Genomic DNA, 22,164 nt, shown 5'->3' with positions numbered 1-22,164 from the left:
TCGATGATGGGCCGGTTTGGCACTGCCGTTTGCCTTGCTGCTGCAGCAAAAGAAGAAAGAGTCGCAGGTCTGAAGATGCTCTCCTGCTGCCAAGTCCTAACTCCTAAGCATTAGGGGGAATGACCGCCCGCATGAATGACCAGATTTTGGAGCCAGATCGCCCCCTTTGCAAAACGCAAACAAATCATCTTAACAGGCTTCATTCCTGCTGCTTTTTGGTCGGCCAAATCCACGACGAATCAACACAAAAGCATGCATGTATGCGTCCACGGAACCGACGACGCGTGCAACGAGGCTTGGGATGCACAATTGCACATGCGTGTTTCCTTATTCAAACTTACACGATCTCTTTCATGTCCCTCCCAAAACCAAAAACGTTACAAGAGCACGACCAAGATTGTCAATGCAGTACTTCAGCTAATGACTAGGGTGGGTGTACCGAGCCGAGTGTACAGTTTTTTTGAGGTCTTAGGCTCTTACTATGCGTTGTTAATTAAGGGTGACGATGGGAGGCTCCCATGTCAACTCATATGTCTATCACTCAAGCATACCACGAAACGAACAGACTATACTACCCTCTCCGGTCATATTGTACCTTATGTTTCAGACAACATTGTTCACATTGCATTACTCCAATCAAAATCTTCTGTTAGAACATATATACGAATAAAACATAATAAATTTATGATATTATTAGAATATTAATCAAGACTTGAAACATATGGCTTGTATGTTGCCAAATGAAATATTCCAAAAAATATTTTTATGTGTAATTTAATGGATACTGTATTACTGTTGTTCAGGTAATAAGACTCTTGCTCTCTTAGCTTCAGAAGGGAACAGGGTGAATCTCAGCTTTTATAAATCGACTGCAAACTAAATTGGCGTTGCCCATATTCTTCCTACAACTATATCTGCTTCTGTCTCATTGCAAACTGCAAATTGGTCATGATCTATATCATGTATGTATGTACTTCAAGCTGATGAAAACCAATGAAATCTGAAGGGGGTAAAAGGCGCCACCACATTCGTTTCAATAAACCAACAAGTTAGAGAATGTATTTTCTTCTCAAATGTTTACCATGGCTAAGGACCTTTTTGGAATAATGTAGGAAAACCAACATGTTAACTTTTGTATGATGCATGTACACCTAATCCGAAGTTAGCTGTATGCCTGTTTGATACAAACAACCTGAGAAAAGTAAGTGCATATTTCCTTGTGTATGATGTATGTACACCTAACCCCTCGAGTGAAGCGTCATTTTCTCAAGCTTGATTGTCACAGCCCTGGCCGACTGCCCACGACATTGACGCGCCAAGTAACGCACTGCCATTCCCGCGTGCTCTCTGGCGCAAGCTGGAGGGACAAACAGACACGCAACAAATTAAGCATAATTATCAATAAAAACAGATGCTGAAGGATAATGACATTCATCGATGAGTCGCAATTTTCTACAAGTGTCCGCACTTGTTTTGTACACCACTTGCTCGTGAAACAAAAGAGACACTCATCAGATAGCTTGATAGACCACGGTCAAATATCGGAAAGATATCTAAGCAGCACATCATTAACATATGAAACATAATTAAGTAAAAATTACTTTATTTATCTCATTATGAAGAACATTTTTCAAATGATCAAGTATTTTTACCTTCATGGTAAATGGCGAGCCATACTGTGTGCCTCTGTTCCTGCTCAAAGAGGAATGATTACATCCAGGTTTTGTGTCATTTGCCATCCCTTGGGATATACAAGATGTTTGTCTTCCAGACGAAGATTAAAATTCATAATTTTTGAACAATCAGCCGGTACGCCCTCCATATGAGTTTCATCTTCCACAAGCTGTTCGATAAATGTTGTCTCCTGTATATATTTTTTTCCCAAGCAGATTTTTTAGAAAGGAAATGCATGATCAGAACTTGAATGCCAGGTAAACAAAGTTAACTATGTTGGACGCCCATACCAACTGTCCTACTAGTTAAATAATAAATGATACTCTATGAATTGAACCAGCATAATCGTTACTGAAAAATCGACCCATTGTTCTATAATAAGGAGCATGTCATGTTTCAGATTAATACCATAAGAATTTTGGACAGGGACACAAGCGAAGCAGGTAGTAGCAGCTTACCTGAAAGCCCTCTCTGACCGTGTCCAGCAGCCGGATGTAGTTCCACGCCTGGTGCGCCCTCTTGTCGGCATCCCAGAGCATGGTGCTATTGAAAGCAAACCCCGACGTGTTCACATGGAACCTTCGCGACCTGCTGTGCCTCCCGTTCGTGTGCCATCCAACCACCCTGCTGTCGTCACACACCGGCCCTTCCAGCAGCGTCTTGCTCTTGCCCACGCCCAGCATTGCCACCGGCCAGGTGCCAAAACTCCTGAACATCACAGCATTGCTAGCTCAACGATTTACTCTATCGGTTTCGCATTTCTAATAAGGAATCATGCATACTGTGCAAACTAAATTGACTGTAATTTCATAAGGGACCCCGAATGTACGCAAAATCCGTAAGAATTGTTCAAGCATTTGTGGAAGTTTTTGTTTTTTTTAAAAAAATCCAAGAGGATTGTGTGTGATGTCATGGTCGATTTACCTTATGGCGCGAAGCTGTTGGAAGAGGTCAAGGGAGTAGACGTTGTCCTCGTCGGCGAAGTAGACGAGGCCGTGGATGCGGTGCCGCTCGATGTGGTCGAGCGCGGCGTTCCTCTGGCGCAGGCCGCCGCGCCGCCGCTCCACCGCCCGGCGGCGCGCGTCGTCGTCGTCGCCGGGCGAGGCAAGGTGGCGGTACATGACCCCGCAGCCGCGGAGCAGGGCGGCGGTCTCATGCGTGGCGGCGCCGCGCTCGACGACGAGCCAGAGCAGAGGCGCGGGCACGAGGCGGAGCGTGTGCGCGAGGCGGTGCAGGCGGTAGGCCTGCAGTGGGCGCGCGCGGGTAGGCGTCACGACGATCAGGGTCGGCGGCTCGCGCTCCGCGGCCGCCGCGGGCACGCGGGCCAGGGCCGGCCGAGGGTCGTGGTCCGGGAGCGGCAGGTGGCGGAGGTCGAGCAGGAGGTGGCGGTGCGCGAAGGGGAAGAGGCCGGCGACGAAGCCGAGGAGGAAGCAGAGCAGGAAGCACGGCGACGAGAAGGGACGCCGCGGCGAGAAGGGCAGCGCCGCCGCCGCTGCCGCCATAGGCTTGGTTGCGCGTGCTGGCAGCCGCGCGCCTCTGCGTGTGGTCTCGCGGGTGGGGCTAGCGGGCGGCGGGGGCCATGGCCCATGGCTTCCGGCTTTGAGGGGATGGGGAAGAACGGCCGCGCGACTTGGTCGCGTGGCGCCGTGGCATGGTGACGTGGACTTTGGGGGTGGACGGGGTCCCGCGGCGCGTGGCGGCTGAGCTGAACGCGATCCATGCGGACGATTTTGGTGATTTTTTTCTGAAAATTCAGCAACGCGCGGATTTTTTTTAGCTGGATCGGCCACACTGTTTTTCATCCCATCCAACTTACTGTAACTTACTAGTAGCCCTAAAAAAAAAACTTAGCTTACTAGTATAAAATTGAAGAAAAAGACAGATGATGATATGGAAACTCTCTATTCCTGCGCAGAATCGCGCCGAGAGATTCTGCGTGATAATTGGACTCAGCCATACATTATCCAATAGTCATACATTAGTATTGTGACGAATTCGAAACATGTGCATAGTTTTCCTACTCAACTAGATGGTTTTGTATGTGCGCTTAGTTCAGTTTCAGTTTTGCATGCGCGCGTGCGTTCATATATGGAGGCACACACACGCGTACCCCCTCTAATTTTTCTATGCGTCAAACCTACGCCATTGTACGACCACTAGATTCTTTAACTTCGGGAGAAGAAAATGCAAAACCAATCGAATATGCTTGTACAAATGCCATGGCAACCTTCCAGCAGCATCCAGGTTTGGGCAGGGGAGTGGAAGATAGGATGGTGGTTAGAATAAAAAAGATTCCATGCTGGGGATCTTAGCCCTCCAAACTGGATTAGGGATCTTACAGTGCAAGCAAGATCTATGTGCCCATTCCAGCTGGTGATATCCATTGAGACGCACGGTTAGTGCTCAGTTTAGTTCATTGGTATTGGCATTGTTGTTGATTTGTTTAGGTGATCACTGATCAGATATTCAGATTAGCGGAATCAGAAAGGAGTCGCATTTGCAACCAAGGGCCCAGAATGCAACTAGTACAAACTAGGCAGGTTGGCGCGCTTTGCACGCCTGTAGCAAATGATTTGATGTAAAATAATAATAAAAATATATTATCGTATATTACAGTTAAAGCAATATCGTGCTGATATATTTTGGCAACGTGTTGATGTATTGAATGAAGTGTGATAGGTATAGTTGATAGATTGTCATATAATTATATTTTGCGAGTTTATGAAGTGGAATTAAAATCCAATAAGTAGTAGGGGCTAGCACGTGTAGACGTAGTGTATGAAATATGGTTATTGTTTTCATGTAAATAAATAATTAAATATATTTTGTGGGTGGATTCCAATTGAATATTATGTGGGTAACAGCTAAATAACACACAGGGCCCGTCCCTGTATAAATAGTACATAGAAGAATTTATTTTGTGTATGTTAGTAGATATAATTGATGGATTAGCTTACACTAATTATTAATTTTGGTAGAAAAAATGATAGGGTTAGAAATGAATGTATGATTCAATTATATTTTACGAGTTCACAAAGTGAAAATAAAATCTAATATATAATAGAGGTAAATGTAGTATATAATTTTTTTTCATAAAAAACTAAACATTTAAACACATGGGGCCACTTTTTAATTTTTTTATTTTTAATTTCGAATTATATTTTTTTATTATGAACAGTACCCCCGGGGGCCCCACATGAATAGTACCTTTTTTATTATTTTCTATTATGAACAGTACCCCCGGCCCCACATGAACAGTACATTTTATTATTTTTTAAATGGTGAACAGTACCCCCGGGCCCACGTGGGCCGCGACGCATGAGCGCGCGCCAATTCCTGGCGCGTTAGTATAGTACTCAATTTGCTGGAGAAAGAGCATACCACATGCAGACCCCTGAACAAATTATACACGAAAACTGCCTGCGTCAGTGTTTGGTAGGATAGGATACTGGGCGGTTAATGTAGACTGTATGTCACAATCAGGTGACATGCTCCACAATAAACAACGGGCTGACCATTCTCTGCATGTTTGTTCTTACTCTCCGGAGGAACAGCAAGTGGACCCCTAGAACTTCAGAATCAAGTGCTTCAAAATTTTGTATCTCTCCTAGGTATCTCACTGACCGTACTTGGCCTATTTTCTAACACAAACAACACAACTTTCCAGCATTAGTGGAGCTTCCAGATGCTTAATGGCACGTTCTGATTGATGATATATCATCCTTGGTTACAGGTTTCAAGCTGCATTCTCTATCATGTAGCTTCGGCCTCTGCCTTTGTCTCTACTTCTGGTTGCGATTCTGATATTGGGATCCTGTGGAAGCAAGCAAGAAACTCCTTGTTCCCTTCTGCGCCCTTTATGGGAGATTCGATCCAGCCTTTATTGCAGAATCCAAACTCTTCCACGCCTGAAATTATTCTATCCAGTACCTGGAGTGAATAAATCAACATAGCATGGTTCCCAGGTCATTGACTCAGTGGGGAAACAATATTCAAAGTAAATCAGATTAAAAATAAAAATCAGAAATAAGGGATACTCTGCTCTCTAAGGATAATCAAAGATTCTGATGAAAAGCATTTTGTTGTTTGGATGCACACCAATTTATCATTAGATTTCCAGAAGTAAATAGGCAAGCTATTGCAAGGAAGCACCATATCCATAGAGCGATTTACAGTGGAAATAATGGAAATCATAGCTTACAATGAAATGATTATGACATTATCATAGGAACAAGTTCAAAAGCAAAGCAGTGGAATGTTACCTCTTTATGAACCAGGGGATCTCGAACAATCCCACCACCTCCTACCTGAGGATGATAAAAGTTATTTATTTTGCGTGACTTTATCTCTACTACTATAAATATAACAAGTAGCCTGAACTCCATCTACAATGAATCACTCTTTCCATTCAACCTCACCTGTGATCTGCGAGCTTCAAATTGAGGCTTGATAAGTGTTATCAATGTAGAGTCCACCTTCATTACTTTGATAACAGCAGGCATAACCTAGGTTGGACAGATAACATAAGCGAGTGCTCAAAAGAAATTATGCTTGTTATGAATCCAGAAACGTGAATGGTAAATATAGAAAAAAAATGAAAAACAAAGCATACATGAATAGTTACACTACATATTTGCATGTCACTCCATTTTCCTAATGCATTTTTTCCTCTACTCCTTCAGTGAAGATGATCTCACACCACACCTGAAAGCTGCCCTGCTCATCTGTGCAGTCACTTGGGCACAAGAACTTGATTTTAAGGCCCAATAACCCTTTACATCACGCTAACTATACCAACAATGAGTTTTGTGGACAGAACACAAGAATGTACATAAAATTTTCCAGCGCTTTGAACCATCATTACAAGCTTGTAACTAGAAAATTGCAAAATGACAAAGACTGTCTTTGAGTGCCATTCTTGCAAAAATAGAAAAACCAAATTTGCAAATGTTTTCTACACTACTGTTCTATGAAGCTGATCCCATACCTAACAATTGTTGAAATTTTGTGTGCTTGTCTGTGCAGTTGCTGAGAAGTTGATTTTAAAGCTCACTATTCATATCGTGCTAACTATACCAAGAAAGTACTACAAAAAGAAAGGAGTTTTTTAGCACAAAAAAAAGAGAGTTGATAACAATAGACATAAAAAAGCAATGTGCTATTCCAATAACTAAGGTAAAATACATTATTCACTTTATTAAAATATTGTACTATATGATACAAGTTTTATAGAAATGTTATCCTAGTGGGCAACCTTCTGCCTGCTAAATATGAATGATAATACAGTGCACAACAAACGTACCAAGAGAATTGAGATAAATGACAGGTCCAGTGTGACCAAGTCAACTGGTTGTGGCAATTGAGTAAGATATCTCAAATTTGTACGTTCGATCACTGAGACACGTTCATGTGTACGGATTTTTTCAGCTACCTGAAACGGAGTAGGGCACAATGAGATTGAGTCCTAGTACCGCAGTGAGTAGCAACTTCCTCAAACTAACAGATAAATTGGTAGGAGCTAGATAATTTCAAAGAAGTAATTATTAACCTGTCCATAGCCAACATCTACACCATAAACATGTGATGCTCCATGCTGAAGTAAACAGTCAGTAAAGCCTCCAGTGGATAATCCCGAATCAAGGGCTATCTTTCCATCACAATCAATACCAAATTCTTTGATAGCTGCCTCAAGCTTATGTCCTGCTCTGAATTTGATTTTTTTTTTGAAAAAATGATTGTAAGCTTCTGAAAGGAGTAACTTTTGTATCTTTCAAAGCACAATGATTTATAAGCCAATTAATTAGAGCATCACCTACACACATATTTTGGGATTTCAGCCTTAATTTCAATGACTGACTTGTCAGATACTTGTGTTCCAGCTTTATTCACAACTCTTCCATCAACAATGACTTTACCTACAGAAACATAAACAAGGTTCAATAAACAAGGATAATTTATGAAGTAGCTTTGTATAAAAAGTAAGATTCAAAAACGGAAAATGTCTAAGTAATTTAGAAACTGCTTATGCAAATTAAGCAGCAGCAACAGCATGAGAAACACAAACAAGCATGTGACATATCATATTATGGATGTCATGCAACTTTGAAATTTCAAACAACCAAATCCACAGAACATATCTAAGCAATCTACAAACCAACAGAGACATACAACAAAAGTTAATACCAACTAAGGACTCTAAATTATAAAAATGTAATGACTTGCTCGAGTACTAAGGAACAAACAGCAATGCAAGAATACATGACATAATGGGTTACTTGTTTGTATATTTTCTTCTTATTGTGTTCATAAACTTACAAGCCCACTTTTACTAATTTGGATAGAATCTCAGATGATTGCTTCTTTTTTGGGGAGTAACATAATGATAAAAAATTGATTTTTCTCTATGGTGAAGTAATTTCATCAATAACCACTAAACCATTAAGTACTGATGTAGAGGAATTTGACTACCTCATCACTGTGTGAAGGAAAAGGTTCAGGAAGCTTGTGAGGCTCGGGATGGGGTTGTTGACCACCAATTAAGCAAATGGGTAAAAGGTTTAGGTTAGGAGCAGAGTGGTGGAGAACTGGAAATACTCATTTATGTCCAGTGGAACCCATAGGTTGGACACAGATGTTCAGAATATAACATGTTAGAATATAAATAGAGAAGTGACAGCAGTAAACATGCACTGCCATAAGCCCACGAGTATGTATTTGAAAAGTTCCTAAAAAATAAAAGTTAGTTTTCATGAAAAGTACACTGTTGATTAGGGTGCTGACTAATCTAATTTTTCCAATGCATGACTGGGTATTGCAGAATATTATCATAAAGCCAATTACTTCCTGAATTCAGATAATCATCACAGGATCGCCACAAGAAGCAAGTGTTAGCATATCTGGCTAGCTCTCATGAGAAGACGCTCTTAACATGTAAAATATCCAACCAATTCACGCAGAGTATCAAAATGCATACAACTATCAAAAGAATGAATACCTTGAAGAATCCATGACTGGATGTACGTTCTACTATATTGTTGAAACCTTTCCAAGCACACTTCATCCAGTCGCCTTTTTCTGTGCGAGAAGAATGAATGTGAGACACAGTATAGGCATTTAGCACGCTTTTCTTCACCCTTTTAATCGAAACTATATCATTTTTTTCTCCACAAACAGGAATAACTTAGTAACTTTTGATTAAGTAATGAATAACAAAGTCATATCAAATAAACAATTCAACAAAAAGGTAGCAAGAAACATCCAGGAGCTCAAATTCCCGCATACTATGACCCTAAATACTCCACTGGTGTTCCAAATACACTACTGGCACAACTCTCCTAGAGAAGTAAAAGAAAAACAAAGATGATGACTCTAAAGGATGCAGAAGCCAAACATATTCCGACACAAATACACAATCATAATTATATCAGTGTATCAGCTTTGTGCTATGTGCCTATGTGACAGTAGATTTTGATAAATTTTGTGTTCAATGACCAACTTACAAATCGACATCTTATTTGTAAATGACAGCCCCCAGTCACCAGATACAGCTTCATTTTTACCGGCTTCATCAATTTGACAGTACCCGGCGTACAGTACTATACACTTGCTTGCACACATGGGTACAAATCAGAAAAGAGCAAGTAAATATACATTAGAATTTTTAGAACACTTACTTCCTGGGGAGCTGAATCTTTTGAGCTCTGACAGCTGCAAATGCACGGGAAGGAGGAGAGCAGCTTGGCCGAATCCCAACCAGCAGGGGCGGACCCAGCATAGAACATCGGCGTACACATGTACACCCAATAATTCTTGCAAACGAAATCGAAGTTAGTAGGTAATATATTGTAACTGGATTCAGATCCGAATACAAATAGTTTTGTTAGGGTTTGGGGTGCTCCATCTCGCACAGCAGAAGGAAAGAGAAGGGGCGGGTATACCTGGAGGATGCGCTCATCGCCGGCAAAGGCCCAGGCGAAGACAGGACAAATGGCGCCGCCGCTCGCCCAGTCGTCGCCGTCGGGGAAGGAAGAGTGAGGGAGGAGAGAGTCCGAGAGAAGGGAAAGCTAAGAAACAGACAGGGAGGAGATGATCTGAGCGGCTGAGCCCTGAGCGGGAGCCGGGAGGGCTGTCAATGAGCCGAGCTCGAGCAAGCTAAAGCTGGAGGATCTCGAGCTGAGGTTGATCTAAGCATGATGTTATAAGCATGATGTCAGTAACTAAATGAAGATTAGAAGATTAATTTTGATGAATACAGCCAAGCACAAGCTGAGAAAAACGTGACGTGTTCCTTTCCCATTGCCAACTGCAATTTTCTTAGAGAAGCTGCAAAATGTAAGCCATGCCCAAGGTTTGTCGGGCCACTACCTGTGCGAACTGCTTTTTCTAGAAGTGGCAGACCCAGGATTTTGAACTAGGGTAGGCCTAAAAAAAAAAATTCAAAATGCAATTCGGTACAATTTAATAGGACTTTGATAATGGTATGGTATATAATAACAAAATTTACAATAATAATTGAAAATGTTTCATAATAAGTCTAATTTAACAAGAACTCAAATAAATTACAATATAAAGAGTTGCAACAACAATAACATCTTATATAAATGGAAGATTACAATACTAATCAGTCTTTTGCTTTACGCTTCCTCATGGTCATAAAAGTGTCCAATTGTCAAATTAATCACCGTGTATGAATTTAGAAGTGAGATTAAGAATGGAGCAGTACACACCAGAGAGCAACACTTGCCGAGTTGGGGGTGTGGGGGCTGCGGCTGCGGGGTGCCCCTGCCTCCTGCCGTGCACCTGCTGCAATTGGTGGCCGTCGCGTTGGGGACTCGGCCAGTCGAGCGGTCGGCTGAGGGGTCGGGGCGCGCTGCCCCTGCCCGGCTGCGGGCTGTAGCTTGCCGCGCGCCTGATGCAGTGGCCGTTGTCCGGTGGGAGGCGACGAGCGACGCCGCAGCGTGCCACCGCTCGACGGCACGCGGTTAGCCTGGGCCGCAGCCGCACAGGGCGGCGGGCGGAGCCGCTGGCCGCGCAAACCGCACTGCGCAGGCGCGTTGCGTGTAGGGCGGCGGCTGCCGGGTGGAGCTGCGGGGCTGGGGACCGAGGGGGCCCGCGGAGGGGAAGGGCAGCCGCCGGCGCAGCCCCACGCCGTGGAGGCAGCGGCGGATTCGGCTATCGAGGTGACGGGCTGAGGCGCAGGGTAGCGGTGATTGGGGCCTTGAGGACCTCGAGTTGGGCCTCGGATTGGTTTGTGGGCCAATTTTCATTTTACATCAGAAATTCTGAGCGGTAAAGAAATTTTGGGCTAGAATTTAGATCGGCGGCACCAGAGTTTTTCTTTTAAGAAAAATTAAATCGACGTGCTCGTTTACGGGTCGCACGACGTGATCGTCCGTTTCATTTGTCTGCCCGTCGAGAAGCCAACTAATGTGCGGTGCTAATAAGCATTTGACCTATGAGAAGCTCTATTATACTCCCTCCTTCCTCGATTGTAAGGCGTATCAAGGAGTATCACAGATACCAAGGTGTGGAGTTAACGCTACGGAGGTTAATGTAGTGAAGGATAAATGCTGCGGAGATTTTCTTGTGGTCAGCGTTAATGCTGAGGTTTGCATGGTGCATGACCGCATGCAACGCTTCAATCAGAGGCTGCATGGCCCATGTGCCTGTTTTCAACTGCACTTGAAATTTTTTCTCTCTCGCTTCGAGGTGGCGCGCCCTACATATGTAGAAAAATAGAAAATCATCTCACGCCTTAGAAATGGGGAAGGAGGGAGTATTCGCAAATGTGCTCCGGCTGACCTTTGACAGGTTCAGTTCCAACGCTGCATTAGCTGGAGGTCTCATTCGAGTATGCTTTTTTCGAAAAAATATATTTTACAATAACAAATACAAGAAACTTCTCTAAAAAAACAAATACAACTTCAAGAGACAGTGACAGCAACCGTAGCTCAGCCTCGCACGCCATGTTCAACCAGCACGCCGAACTCCAACGAGCAGGCATACAGGCCGGATAGCCAACAATTCACCACCCTCGCGGCCTCATCTTACACATCGATCCAAGTCGATAGCGGCCCAAGGGGTCAAGCAGCAAGCAGCCATGGCGGAAGTCGGGGGCATGCTGGCTGCAGCCGTTCTCAAGGCGGCGGCTGGGAAGGTGGCCGCCGCCGCCGGAGATCGGATCACGCTGCAGTGGAGATTCGGCGAGGACCTCGAGGACATGAGGGACACGCTGGAATCCATCGAGGCGGTGCTCGAGGATGCGGAGAGGCGGTCCGTCGAGGACGCGGCGGTGCGGCTGTGGCTCAAGCGCCTCACCAGAGCCTCCTACGACATCTCCGACATTTTCGATGAGTTCGATGTCAATAGCACCAGGGCATCGTCGTTTTTGCGGAAGGTAGGTGCTCGCTTCATTTTTATTCATTTCAACAGCTAGCCAATTTGAATAGATGGCCGTATGCCCGTTTCTTATCTACTCAGTGCTCATCTTTCTGAGAAATTTGAACTCCTCTGCTGCATCGTCGTGAGCAGGGGCGGAGCCAGAAATCCGTTTTTTTCATTGCTAGGGGGGCCAACCATATAAATTTCTATAAAATTTTAATCAAAATTTTAATTTGTAGTGTAAATTTGGTGCTCATGGGGGGGCCAGGCCCCTGCCCGCCCCCCCTCTCTCCGCCCCTGGTCGTGAGCCTTATTACCGCCTTGCCGGTAGGCAGTTTTTACTAGATGTATATGGGTCAACCGATCTTGTAATGAACAAATCACAATGTATTTTCCTACAAATATGAACGCATATTGGTTGGGCATTAGACAAGTTTAAGGATGTTAATATGCGTTTTAGGGAGTACCGGGACTGGGAAGAGAAATTGAGATTAAGTTTAAGTACCGTTATATCCATTTTGAGAGTACTTGGACTAGGATGAGAATTTAGGATAAGTTTAAGGACAACTATTAAAGTTACTCTTATCTTCAAGGAAAAAAAGCCTAGATTACTCCACTAGTATCCGCAAAGAGTGTAGTTTTTTAGAAAATTTCGGACACGCTACTCATCCAAAAAATTGACTTTGTTACCTCTAATTACTTCTATCAATTGTGATTGAAAACTGTGTTGTTTATTTGATTTTTTGGATCCTCGTGAATGCACATGCATTGGAACTAGAAAAGTAATATCTACTAATTCTTTGATTGGCTCTATGCGTTTTCCTATGCATTACTTTCTTGGTACTTAGTATTACTTAAAACTACACTCTTTGTGAGACAAAATTTGAATGCTAAAACTACATTCTTTGTGGGACGGAGGGAATAGGTCGCATCTTGTGAAAATGAGCAAACAGTAAGTGTAGGGGGTGTTCTGCTCAAAATGTACTAACAAAGCTTCTTTTTTGCAGTTCAAGATTCTGAAAATATACTAACAAAGCTTCCTTTTGCAGTTCAAGGTTCTGAACACATGTCTCGCACTTGGTTCTGAGGTTGTCATGGCTGGTAAGATGAAGAAGGTTAGGGAGAAGCTAGAGAATATTTCAAATCATCTTCACCAATTCAGTTTCTCCGTAGGCAGCAGTTCCTATGGGCAACAAGTTGTTGATGAACGTGCGACATTACCAGAGGTAGTAGAAGCAGAGATCCTAGGAAGGGACCAAGAGAAACAGAAAGTAATATCTCTTTCAACAAACCTCGGCAACTCATCAGAGTTTATTATCCTTCCTATATATGGCATTGGCAAGACAACGCTAGCACAGTTAGTTTTTAGTGATATCCATTTCAAGGACCATGAGAAAGCATGGGTATATGTCTCCCAAACATTCGACTTGAATAAAAGTATCGGATCTATAAGATCACAATTTCAAATACAGCAAAGCCAAGTAACCAACACAGAGGGACCAAATGTTGATCCACCTACTCATAAGAACATGTTGATCGTTTTGGATGACCTATGGGAGAACAATGACTTTAAGTTGGATGCTCTGAATCATTCCCTAAACACGATCGGGAATGGATGCAAAGTGTATGTCATTGTGACCACTTGGGATGCTAGCATTGCTAAAAAAATTCAAACGACTGAAGCATACCAAATAGAGCCCCTATCAAATGAGATTTGCTGGGCTATAATTAAACAGATAGTGAGCTATGAAGATAGAGCTGACAAAGAAAGGTTGAAGGACACAGGAAAAGAAATTGCCGAAAAGTGTGGAGGTGTGGCACTAGCAGCTCGAGCTCTTGGATACATGTTGAGATTCAAGGATTTTGATGAATGGGTTTCAGTAAAAGATAGTGGCATTTGGCATGCAGCTTCATCAGGATACCAAACTTCACCGTATGATAATGTGCTTGCATCTTTGAAATTAAGCTACATCAGTATACTGCCGTACCTAAGGCTATGCTTCGCCTATTGTGCAATCTTTCCAAAGGGCCACAAGATAGCTAAAGATGACCTAATTTATCAGTGGGTTGCTCTTGATTTTATTAAGCCTTCTGACGAAGTCTCCACTTGGCAGCATGGTGAGAACTGCATTAAGCAACTATTGGGGATGTCCTTCTTGCAGCGTTCAAAGTCACCATTAGTGAGTTATTACTTACCACATACCTTCTGCTGTTGAAAAGCTTTTCTTTGGTTGAAGTATTGAAATTGTAGGCCAACTAATGTAATGGGCTTTGCTATGGTGCTCCAAAATGACTATGAGCCTCTTAGGTGGAATATATATTCCATACCTAGGGTATAATATATATTTTGGAAAATAGGAAAAAAACAAGGAAAATATCGATCAATTAGTTGGCTGTCTTTTTTCAAAGGTGGCACACTTAGTATCGCTGTTGGTAATTAAGGGGAGATGCAGAAGCTGAACATCGGAGGGGCTATTCTTCTCCTCGTACTCCTCCTCCTCCTCATCCTCCTCCTTTTCAACCATGACTGGAAATTATAGCTCCTCCTCCTCCTTTTTAACCATGGCTAGAAATTATAGGGGAGGCTTAGCTGTGGGGTGGGGGGAGGGGGGGGGGGGCGCTCCATGGGCTTCATGGAGGTAGGGCCCCCCCTAGTGGAGCCGCCCTGCTGGTAACCACATTGTATTATAAAATAAAATAAACATGATGTGTGACATTGTATGTAATTATTTTAATAAGAATAAAAGAAATATGACATAATATATGTATGTGACCTTTTTATTGGAACATCACACAAAAGAGAAACATGATATACGTATGTTATATCTTTTACGATAATATGGGACACTATACAATGACAACTCCTTCAAAAACATAGATGATTCATTTCATTTTAAAATATGTATGGACTATTCGATCAATCGCATGATGACAACTTTTTGAAAGACATACATGATTCATAAACATGGGGTGGCCACGCATAGAGTCAACAAATCGGCAACAAACTAAGGAAAATAATAATCAGCAGTTTGTTGCTTCACAAACCATCTGTAATGTACTGAATTCCACTGCATGGTGCCATGGCGGCATGCCCATGCATGCAACTGAAATAAGTGGAGTGCCCCCGACCTGCATGGCTGCATGAGGGTACTTTCTTTTTTTACCTTTTAATTAATTCATTTTATATTTACAAGGATTTAGATTTATTTAGCCACCTACCTTCAAGAAGGTAATAAGTGTACCTTAGCAAGTCCCAATGCATATTTCTATACCTAGCATTGTGATAAATTATTTAAATTGCGTTTAAGTTGTGAAAAGTAAAATCTATTTCGAAGCGGAGGCCATCTATATATTTTAGATGTGCCAATAGTTTAACTGTAAAATATTTTGAATGGAAGCAGCCCAAAATATCAAGTTTTATTACTAGAGAAAATATATTTTGAATGGAAGCAGCCCAAAATATCAAGAAATATTTTGAATCCGATTCCAAGAATACTTAATACGCACAACTAGATTTTTTTCTTTTCTAGAAATATGTGATCCATACTTTTAATTTTCATCCTAGGAGCATGCATGATAACCATGTACTCCAAAGATTAGGATTTGGGGTGCGCTCTTCCATTTTGCTCATATCCTCTGCCTCCTTTTGTACAAAACAAAATCGTAGATGAAACAAAGGAGAGAAAAAACTTTGCTTAAAAATTCTATGACAAAAGATGCTGATAAGAAATTATTTCTCAAACTTACCAATAAAGTTGAGCTAAAATCTTTAGGTAAGAGTTTTAGCTCAAAACTAAAAAAATATTGAGTAAAAAATCACAATAATTTTGAGAAATAATTTGTGATTAAGAAAATTTCCCCAAGTTTTTGAGAAATATTTATTCTCAAAACTTTTACTAAAATATTTTCCAAAGGATTCTTGCTAGGTATTTTTCAAATATTTTGGAAAGCACTTCTAAAATATGGTTTAGAAATTTTTTGGGAAAAGTAGTGAACAAAAGATTTCAAAATAATCAAGCCTCATTTTTCTTGGTGTCAACACTGTGAAACGGAGATGGAGATGTGGGGTGTCTAGATTGTTATGAAAGAATTAGTGTCCTAGACATGATAGTCTTCTAATTCATTAATGTCTTGTGTGTTTGAATCAGTCGATGAGGTTGCAACTTATAGCTAATTGTTATTTAAGTGCACCAAATTAAGGTTAAATTTTTCTAAATAGAATAAGCAGTTTTGTTGGTTTATTAGATAGCTGGCTATGAGGAAACTGACAGGCCAAGCTGCTTTTGTTGCAGTATGATGGGCAACACGATGAATTGTTCACTATGCATGACCTGGTGCATGACCTGGCAAGATCGATCATGGAGGATGAAGTTCTTGATGCTAGCCGAAAGTGCAATAATACTGCGGGAAGTAACTGCCGCTACGTGGCAATTGCAGATTTCAGGAAGCCATTGAATTCTTTTGTGACTTACCCTGACAAGATTAGAGCCCTTTGTTTACTTGGAAATAGCGACGAAACCGGACATGCTGCAGCTATTTTTTTTTCAACTGCTAAGTACCTGCGAGTCTTGGATTTGGGAGATTGTTCCATACAGAACTTGCCATCTTCTATCGGTCACCTGAAGCTGTTGAGGTACCTCAATGCCCGAGGGATGAAAGATCGAACAATTCCCAGTAGTATCACCAAGCTCTCAAAATTAATTTTCTTCAGCCTTCGTGGATCTTCTGCAGTTTCAACACTGCCTGATTCAATAGGAGAAATGGAAGGTCTAATGTATCTTGATCTGTCAGGCTGTCAGCAAATGAGAGAACTGCCAGAATCATTTGGGAATCTCAAAAACTTGGTGCACCTAGACCTTTCAAATTGCTCTCAAGTTGTGCTTGGGCCAAAATCCTTTGAGAACCTCACTCTTCTGGAATATTTGAACTTATCAGGTTGTCAACGGTTAGAAGAATTACCAAGGTCATTTGAGAACCTTAGAAACCTGGTTCATCTGGATTTATCTAATTGCAGCCAGGTCAATGGTATACCAGCAGCCTTGTGTAGTCTTACCAATCTCCGACATCTGAATCTATCAAGGGAATGGAGGCATTATAGAAACAGTCGGGCACCTCTGCAAGGGCTGCCTTATGCAATCAAAAACCTCAAAGAACTCCGGTATTTGAATTTATCGTCATGCCTCGATTGTATCTGTAACTATGAACATTTGGGCGCATGGGCAGTTAGAGAACTGGATTATTACATTGATGGTTGCCTTGGCATTATCAGTACCCTTTCAAATCTAGAGCATCTAGATTTGTCTCATAACAGTATTCTTAAAATGATCCGGGTTAGTTTTTGTGGCCTCAGAAAGCTACATACGCTGGACTTCACTGGTTGCAGTAATCTACATAAGCTGCCGGAAAACCTAAGTGAAATGGACAGCCTTAAGTTTCTAGTGGTCAAGGACTGCACTCCGTACCTGCGAAGGTACGTGCAAAACATACTGCTGAAGGTGAACAAAGCAGCAAGCTTTGTTTGCTTAAGGATGCAACTCCTCCTGAGTTGGAGATAAGTTGCCTTGAAAATGTGAAGTCCGTAGAAGAGGCACGGGGAATAAAACTAAGGGAAAAACAAAGTATGTTAAAAATGGGACTTCATTGGACAAGAGGAAAGAAAAGATTTGTGGAGGACGTGGACTTGTTACGAGAGCTAGAGCCACCAAGCAGCTTAGAAGAGTTTGAGCTACAAGGTTACAACAGTGGGGGCTTTCCAGCATGGCTGGACACTGCTATTTGCCTCCCTTATCTTGTCAAAGTTACATTAGCGGGCTTGTCCCAGTGCAGTAGCCTGCCACCACTTGGACAGTTACCAAAGCTAGAATCTCTTGAGCTCAGATCAATGTCCAGAATCATAAAGATTGACAGCGGCTTTTGTGGCAATAGCGTGCAAGCATTCGCTCGATTGGTGAGGCTTTACTTATCTGATATGGAAAGCCTGGAAGAGTGGACTATGGAATGCTTAACATCCAGCAGTATGGGTGTTGCAGTTTAGTTCATACTATTTCCCAGCCTAGAGGTCTTGATAATTCGTGAATGCCCCAAGTTGAGGGTGATCCCATGGCCACTAACAGTGAAAAGAACCTGGCAGATAATAGACAGTGATGGTGTGCTGTTGCAACGGGGAGAAAGTTCTCCTAACACCTCCGCTGCTATAGTAGGATGCTTGAGGGTTGAATTGTGCAAGGCGCCTATGCATCAGTGGAAGCTGCTTCACCAGCTTCATTCCATCAATGAGTTAACTATTACAAAGTGCGTTGATTGGAGCAGCTCATCATCAGAGATTGTTGTTGATGGGAGATCCCACCTTGGGTCCCTTAAAAAACTTTCGATGCTCGATTGCACTCTCATGTCATCACTGCCCCCATGGTTGGGAGACCTCACCTCTCTCCAAACATTAGAAATCATGAATTGCCAGAGGCTGAATTATTTGCCGGATAGCATGCGACATCTCAGCTCTCTCCAGTCGCTATCTTTGAATGGTTGCTGGGGCATCCAAGCACTTGCCAGATTGGTTGGGTGACCTTGTGTCTCTCAAGAAACTGGACATCTATTTTTGCGGGGGCATTGTGTCTTTGCCTGAGAGCATAGAACAACTCTCTAGTCTTAAACGATTAAGAATTTTGCCTGAGAGCATAGAGCATTATATAACTGGTGCAAATTAGACGAGAACAAGATGAAGATCGGTCACATCAAGAAAGTAATATCGTTTACATTGTCAGTCGAATCTCACACTAAATATGTGGAGTATAAACAAACTCTTTTTTGTCGGGTGCAAGTATAAACTTACTCAACAAAGCCCTATGCAAGTATAAACTATCAACAAAGTATTGCACAGTTTGCACAGTAATATCTATACAAATACATCTGTACCTATTTCTAAAGCACGGAACCAATCCTTCGTGCCTTCTGTCTTTGGTTCGTCCGTCGTGGCCACACCGACACCGACAGATCCCCGGCACCATACGGCAGACAATAGACCGAGTTGGACTCTAACATCGCCCACACACATATAAAACTGAGACCACGCTTCCGTACTATTATTATATTGAATCAACACCGCCATCGATCAAACAACGCCATCAGTAGTACCGTCGCCATCGATCGATGCTCCATCCTCAAGAAGTCGATGCCGAGCCATACATTGAAGTTTCCCTTCCAGCCACTGCACATCCTCCTCTCGCTCCACAAATCAACGTTCAAACGATCAACGAGCTCATCATCGTCACCAAAGCTTCCGCACGCCGGACCAGCGACGAGCTCGCCGCGACCGCCAAACAGTTTGATGCTGCCTCTGTGGAGGGATCAAGGGGATGCAGCTCTACTCAATAGTACAATCGGCTAGAGGCCCCTCCCCTCCGAATCGTCCTCATCGTCGATCCGTTTTCTCATCCTCCATGCCTAGATCCAAGTAGCTTGCCATGCTGCGCGAGCCGCCGGCCACCACGCCACGCCCCTCCCGCGTCGTTCTCCTCACCTCCCCTCACTGCGTTGTGCCTCTCCACATCGTCCGCCACAAAGAAACGAGACAAAAGAGACAGGAAAGATCAAGAGATGAGAGAAATCACGGGAGAAGAAGTGTCAGGCCGGTGAGTAGTAACGGGAGAGATCTTTTTTTTCCTTTGCGTTTTGTATCCCAGCCTTTTCCAAAGATATTTTTCACAAAAAGGTCCTTTCAGTAAGCAATAAGGATGTGAAATAAAATACAAAGTTACAATACGGTCCTCCTGATAGGAGTATATTCTACACACAATGTATTTTTTCTCAAAAAACATCAAAATTGCATACAAAGATTAAATTTGTGGTTGATCCATGCATAAATTATATATTTTATCTCTATCTCTTCTCTAATATTTCTAAATCAAGTAATGATCTCTCGGTCCGTCAACCGAGATTGAAATCTAGAAAAATCAATCGAAATTCTAATCGAAACCTGAACAAATTAATCCGAATCCCAATAGAAACGTGAACAATCAATCGTCTTGGCACGGTTTGTACAAGGAGTGAAAGGGTTGGGCATCTCATGTAGGTCTAAATAAAATCTATATATTATCCGTAGCAACGCACGGACACTATGCTAGTTATTTTAAAAATAAAAAGCGCTATTTGTAATATGAAAATGTTTTTCGTAATGAAGCTAATAATTCCACAATCTACATATAATTTTAGTTATTACTAATGGTCCAAGTTAAAAATATTTGAGTTGGAATATCAAAAGAGGAAGTAATGTAGAACCTTTCTATTAAAATATTGGGCTAGTAATTCAACGGCCTCGCCTTTTTTATTGAAGGCACAAGTGGGTGCCCAATGTTCAACTGCAACCTCTCCCCTAGGTGCCTCGCCAACAGCACTAATGCAACTCTCTTCTTTTGTATTTCCATTAAGGCTTCGGTGATATTAAAATAACCTAGAATGGCCTAGTATCCGTACGTGAACTACTCCACTTATTACACTTCGAGTTAACCCTAATCAGCATGGCTTTACCAACTCTGTTTTTAGATCATAGTATTAACGCCCTTTCATAATCTAACTTGATCTTTAATTATTCTTAGTTTAAAATTATATAAAATGGGAGCCCGGCAGGTATTTAAATTATTTAGGCTAAAATTAAAAACCATTTGCCACCCTTTCATCACTGTTCACTTTGTTAGTCTACTATCATTCTCTAATTATTTTTGTGAGCACCCTTTTCTGTTGGAGACTCTTTACATTGTGTTAGACATAGCACCAAATATACTTGATATAGAATAAAACATAACGTGAAGGCATAGTAGTAGTAAGAAAAAAAATTCTTGGCGAAAAAACTGAGAAAACTGATAATCGTGTTTATCAGTAGTGACTAGTTTGATAAAAATTCTCGATAATTTTGAATCCGTACTCACATCTTACTTCCTAGGCCACATGTCTTCTCATTTCTAAGCATTGTGATGTTTTGTTTCTCATATTAGATTGTTTGGAGATAATCTAGATTATTTTGCATATAGTTTGAAGAATTTTTTACCGATAAGTTTATGAGAAATCCGATAAATGCATTTATTGGCAACGTCCAGTAAAGTTAACAGTGATAGTAATATATAACTTGAGTCATGCATGAACTGTAATTTAAGCTGGCAGAATGTTTCTCTTTAATAATGTTAACAGAAGTGCTGGCTTTATCTTTTTTTTTTTGAACGAACAACACTCGACGAGTGCGTTTCTATTGATATAGCAGAGAAATACAAGGTTATGTCCCTGGGAGGTCATAACCAGGAACAAAGAAAAAAGAGAAAGAAAAAAGCACACCGGCGGGTTGGATTGAGACATCAACACACGCCAAACTCAACTCTACTCGACAGCTCAGGCCTGTCGGATTGGGACATCGACGCAAGCCGCACAACTCGTCTGCACGAGACAACTCAAGCCGAACGAAAAAGCTCCGCACGACAAATGCAGCAAAACCGAAGTTTTTTCCACGACACCCACCAAACGTCCACACTCGTGTAGTTGTCGAGAACCTTCAGATGTGACCCTGCATTGACAGGGAACCGAAAGAGGTAGACGGTATTACACCAGGAAGACCACCGCCATGTCGAGAACCTTCAGATGTGACCCTGCATTGACAGGGAACCGAAAGAGGTAGACGGTATTACACCAGGAAGACCACTGCCATACGAGAACCTCTGCCATCATACCGCTGCAACAGCACCCTCCACCTGACGGAGTGAAACCACCGAAACCGGGCCTCTCGTAGCCTACCTCACAGTCGCTACCACGAAACACAACGCGCGGGGGCCTCGCCGCATCTGCCGTTGGACCTCACTCTCAACGCCTCGAAGAATCACCACGCGTGGGGGCCTCGCCACACCCGCCATAATACTCCACGCCACGGTTCCGTTTCTTTTGTCACCATCAGAGGCGAAGAGCAAAGTTGCCCCACCTCCCTGGATCTCCAACAACGCCGAGCTGCCACCACAGGCTGACCTCATTTCCTTGCTTTACCCACGAAACATAACCTCCGCCGCCGTGGTCGCAAGCCGAAGATGTCGCTTGCGCCGTCTTCCGACGATGTAATGCACCGGATAGCTCAGCCAA

The 22,164-nt window shown here is 42.5% G+C and overlaps 3 protein-coding genes across 4 annotated transcripts; 1 reads left to right on the top strand and 2 right to left on the bottom strand.

Moving 5' to 3' along the window:
• Positions 1-1,001: 1,001 nt before the first annotated feature.
• On the bottom strand, positions 1,002-3,316 carry LOC120706526 (probable glucuronosyltransferase Os10g0205300). Its single transcript, XM_039991205.1, has 4 exons — positions 2,599-3,316; positions 2,133-2,382; positions 1,653-1,864; positions 1,002-1,357 (listed from the first exon to the last, which is right to left on the bottom strand). Exons 1-3 carry the CDS (start codon positions 3,174-3,176, stop codon positions 1,697-1,699), a joined length of 996 nt encoding a protein of 331 aa, XP_039847139.1. The 5' UTR covers positions 3,177-3,316; the 3' UTR covers positions 1,002-1,357; positions 1,653-1,696.
• Positions 3,317-5,052: 1,736 nt separating this feature from the next.
• LOC120706525 (hemolysin A) lies at positions 5,053-10,873 on the bottom strand. 2 transcript variants are annotated; one of them, XM_039991204.1, is made up of 11 exons: positions 10,401-10,873; positions 10,039-10,095; positions 9,612-9,857; positions 9,348-9,482; positions 8,669-8,748; positions 7,487-7,589; positions 7,223-7,379; positions 6,977-7,105; positions 6,093-6,179; positions 5,937-5,981; positions 5,053-5,604 (listed from the first exon to the last, which is right to left on the bottom strand). In XM_039991204.1, exons 3-11 carry the CDS (start codon positions 9,626-9,628, stop codon positions 5,428-5,430), a joined length of 930 nt encoding a protein of 309 aa, XP_039847138.1. In that variant the 5' UTR covers positions 9,629-9,857; positions 10,039-10,095; positions 10,401-10,873; the 3' UTR covers positions 5,053-5,427. The 2 variants fall into 2 exon arrangements, with proteins under 2 accessions (XP_039847138.1, XP_039847137.1); XM_039991203.1 differs by lacking the exon at positions 10,039-10,095.
• A 758-nt stretch (positions 10,874-11,631) lies between these two features.
• LOC120706524 (putative disease resistance protein RGA3) lies at positions 11,632-19,108 on the top strand. Its single transcript, XM_039991201.1, has 3 exons — positions 11,632-12,070; positions 13,104-14,234; positions 16,347-19,108. Exons 1-3 carry the CDS (start codon positions 11,774-11,776, stop codon positions 17,607-17,609), a joined length of 2,691 nt encoding a protein of 896 aa, XP_039847135.1. The 5' UTR covers positions 11,632-11,773; the 3' UTR covers positions 17,610-19,108.
• The last annotated feature ends 3,056 nt before the right edge of the window (positions 19,109-22,164 follow it).

Source organism: Panicum virgatum, chromosome 5K (assembly GCF_016808335.1).
Source record: "Panicum virgatum strain AP13 chromosome 5K, P.virgatum_v5, whole genome shotgun sequence".
Classification (NCBI taxonomy): domain Eukaryota; kingdom Viridiplantae; phylum Streptophyta; class Magnoliopsida; order Poales; family Poaceae; genus Panicum; species Panicum virgatum.
This window is presented reverse-complemented; position numbering and strand designations above follow the sequence as displayed.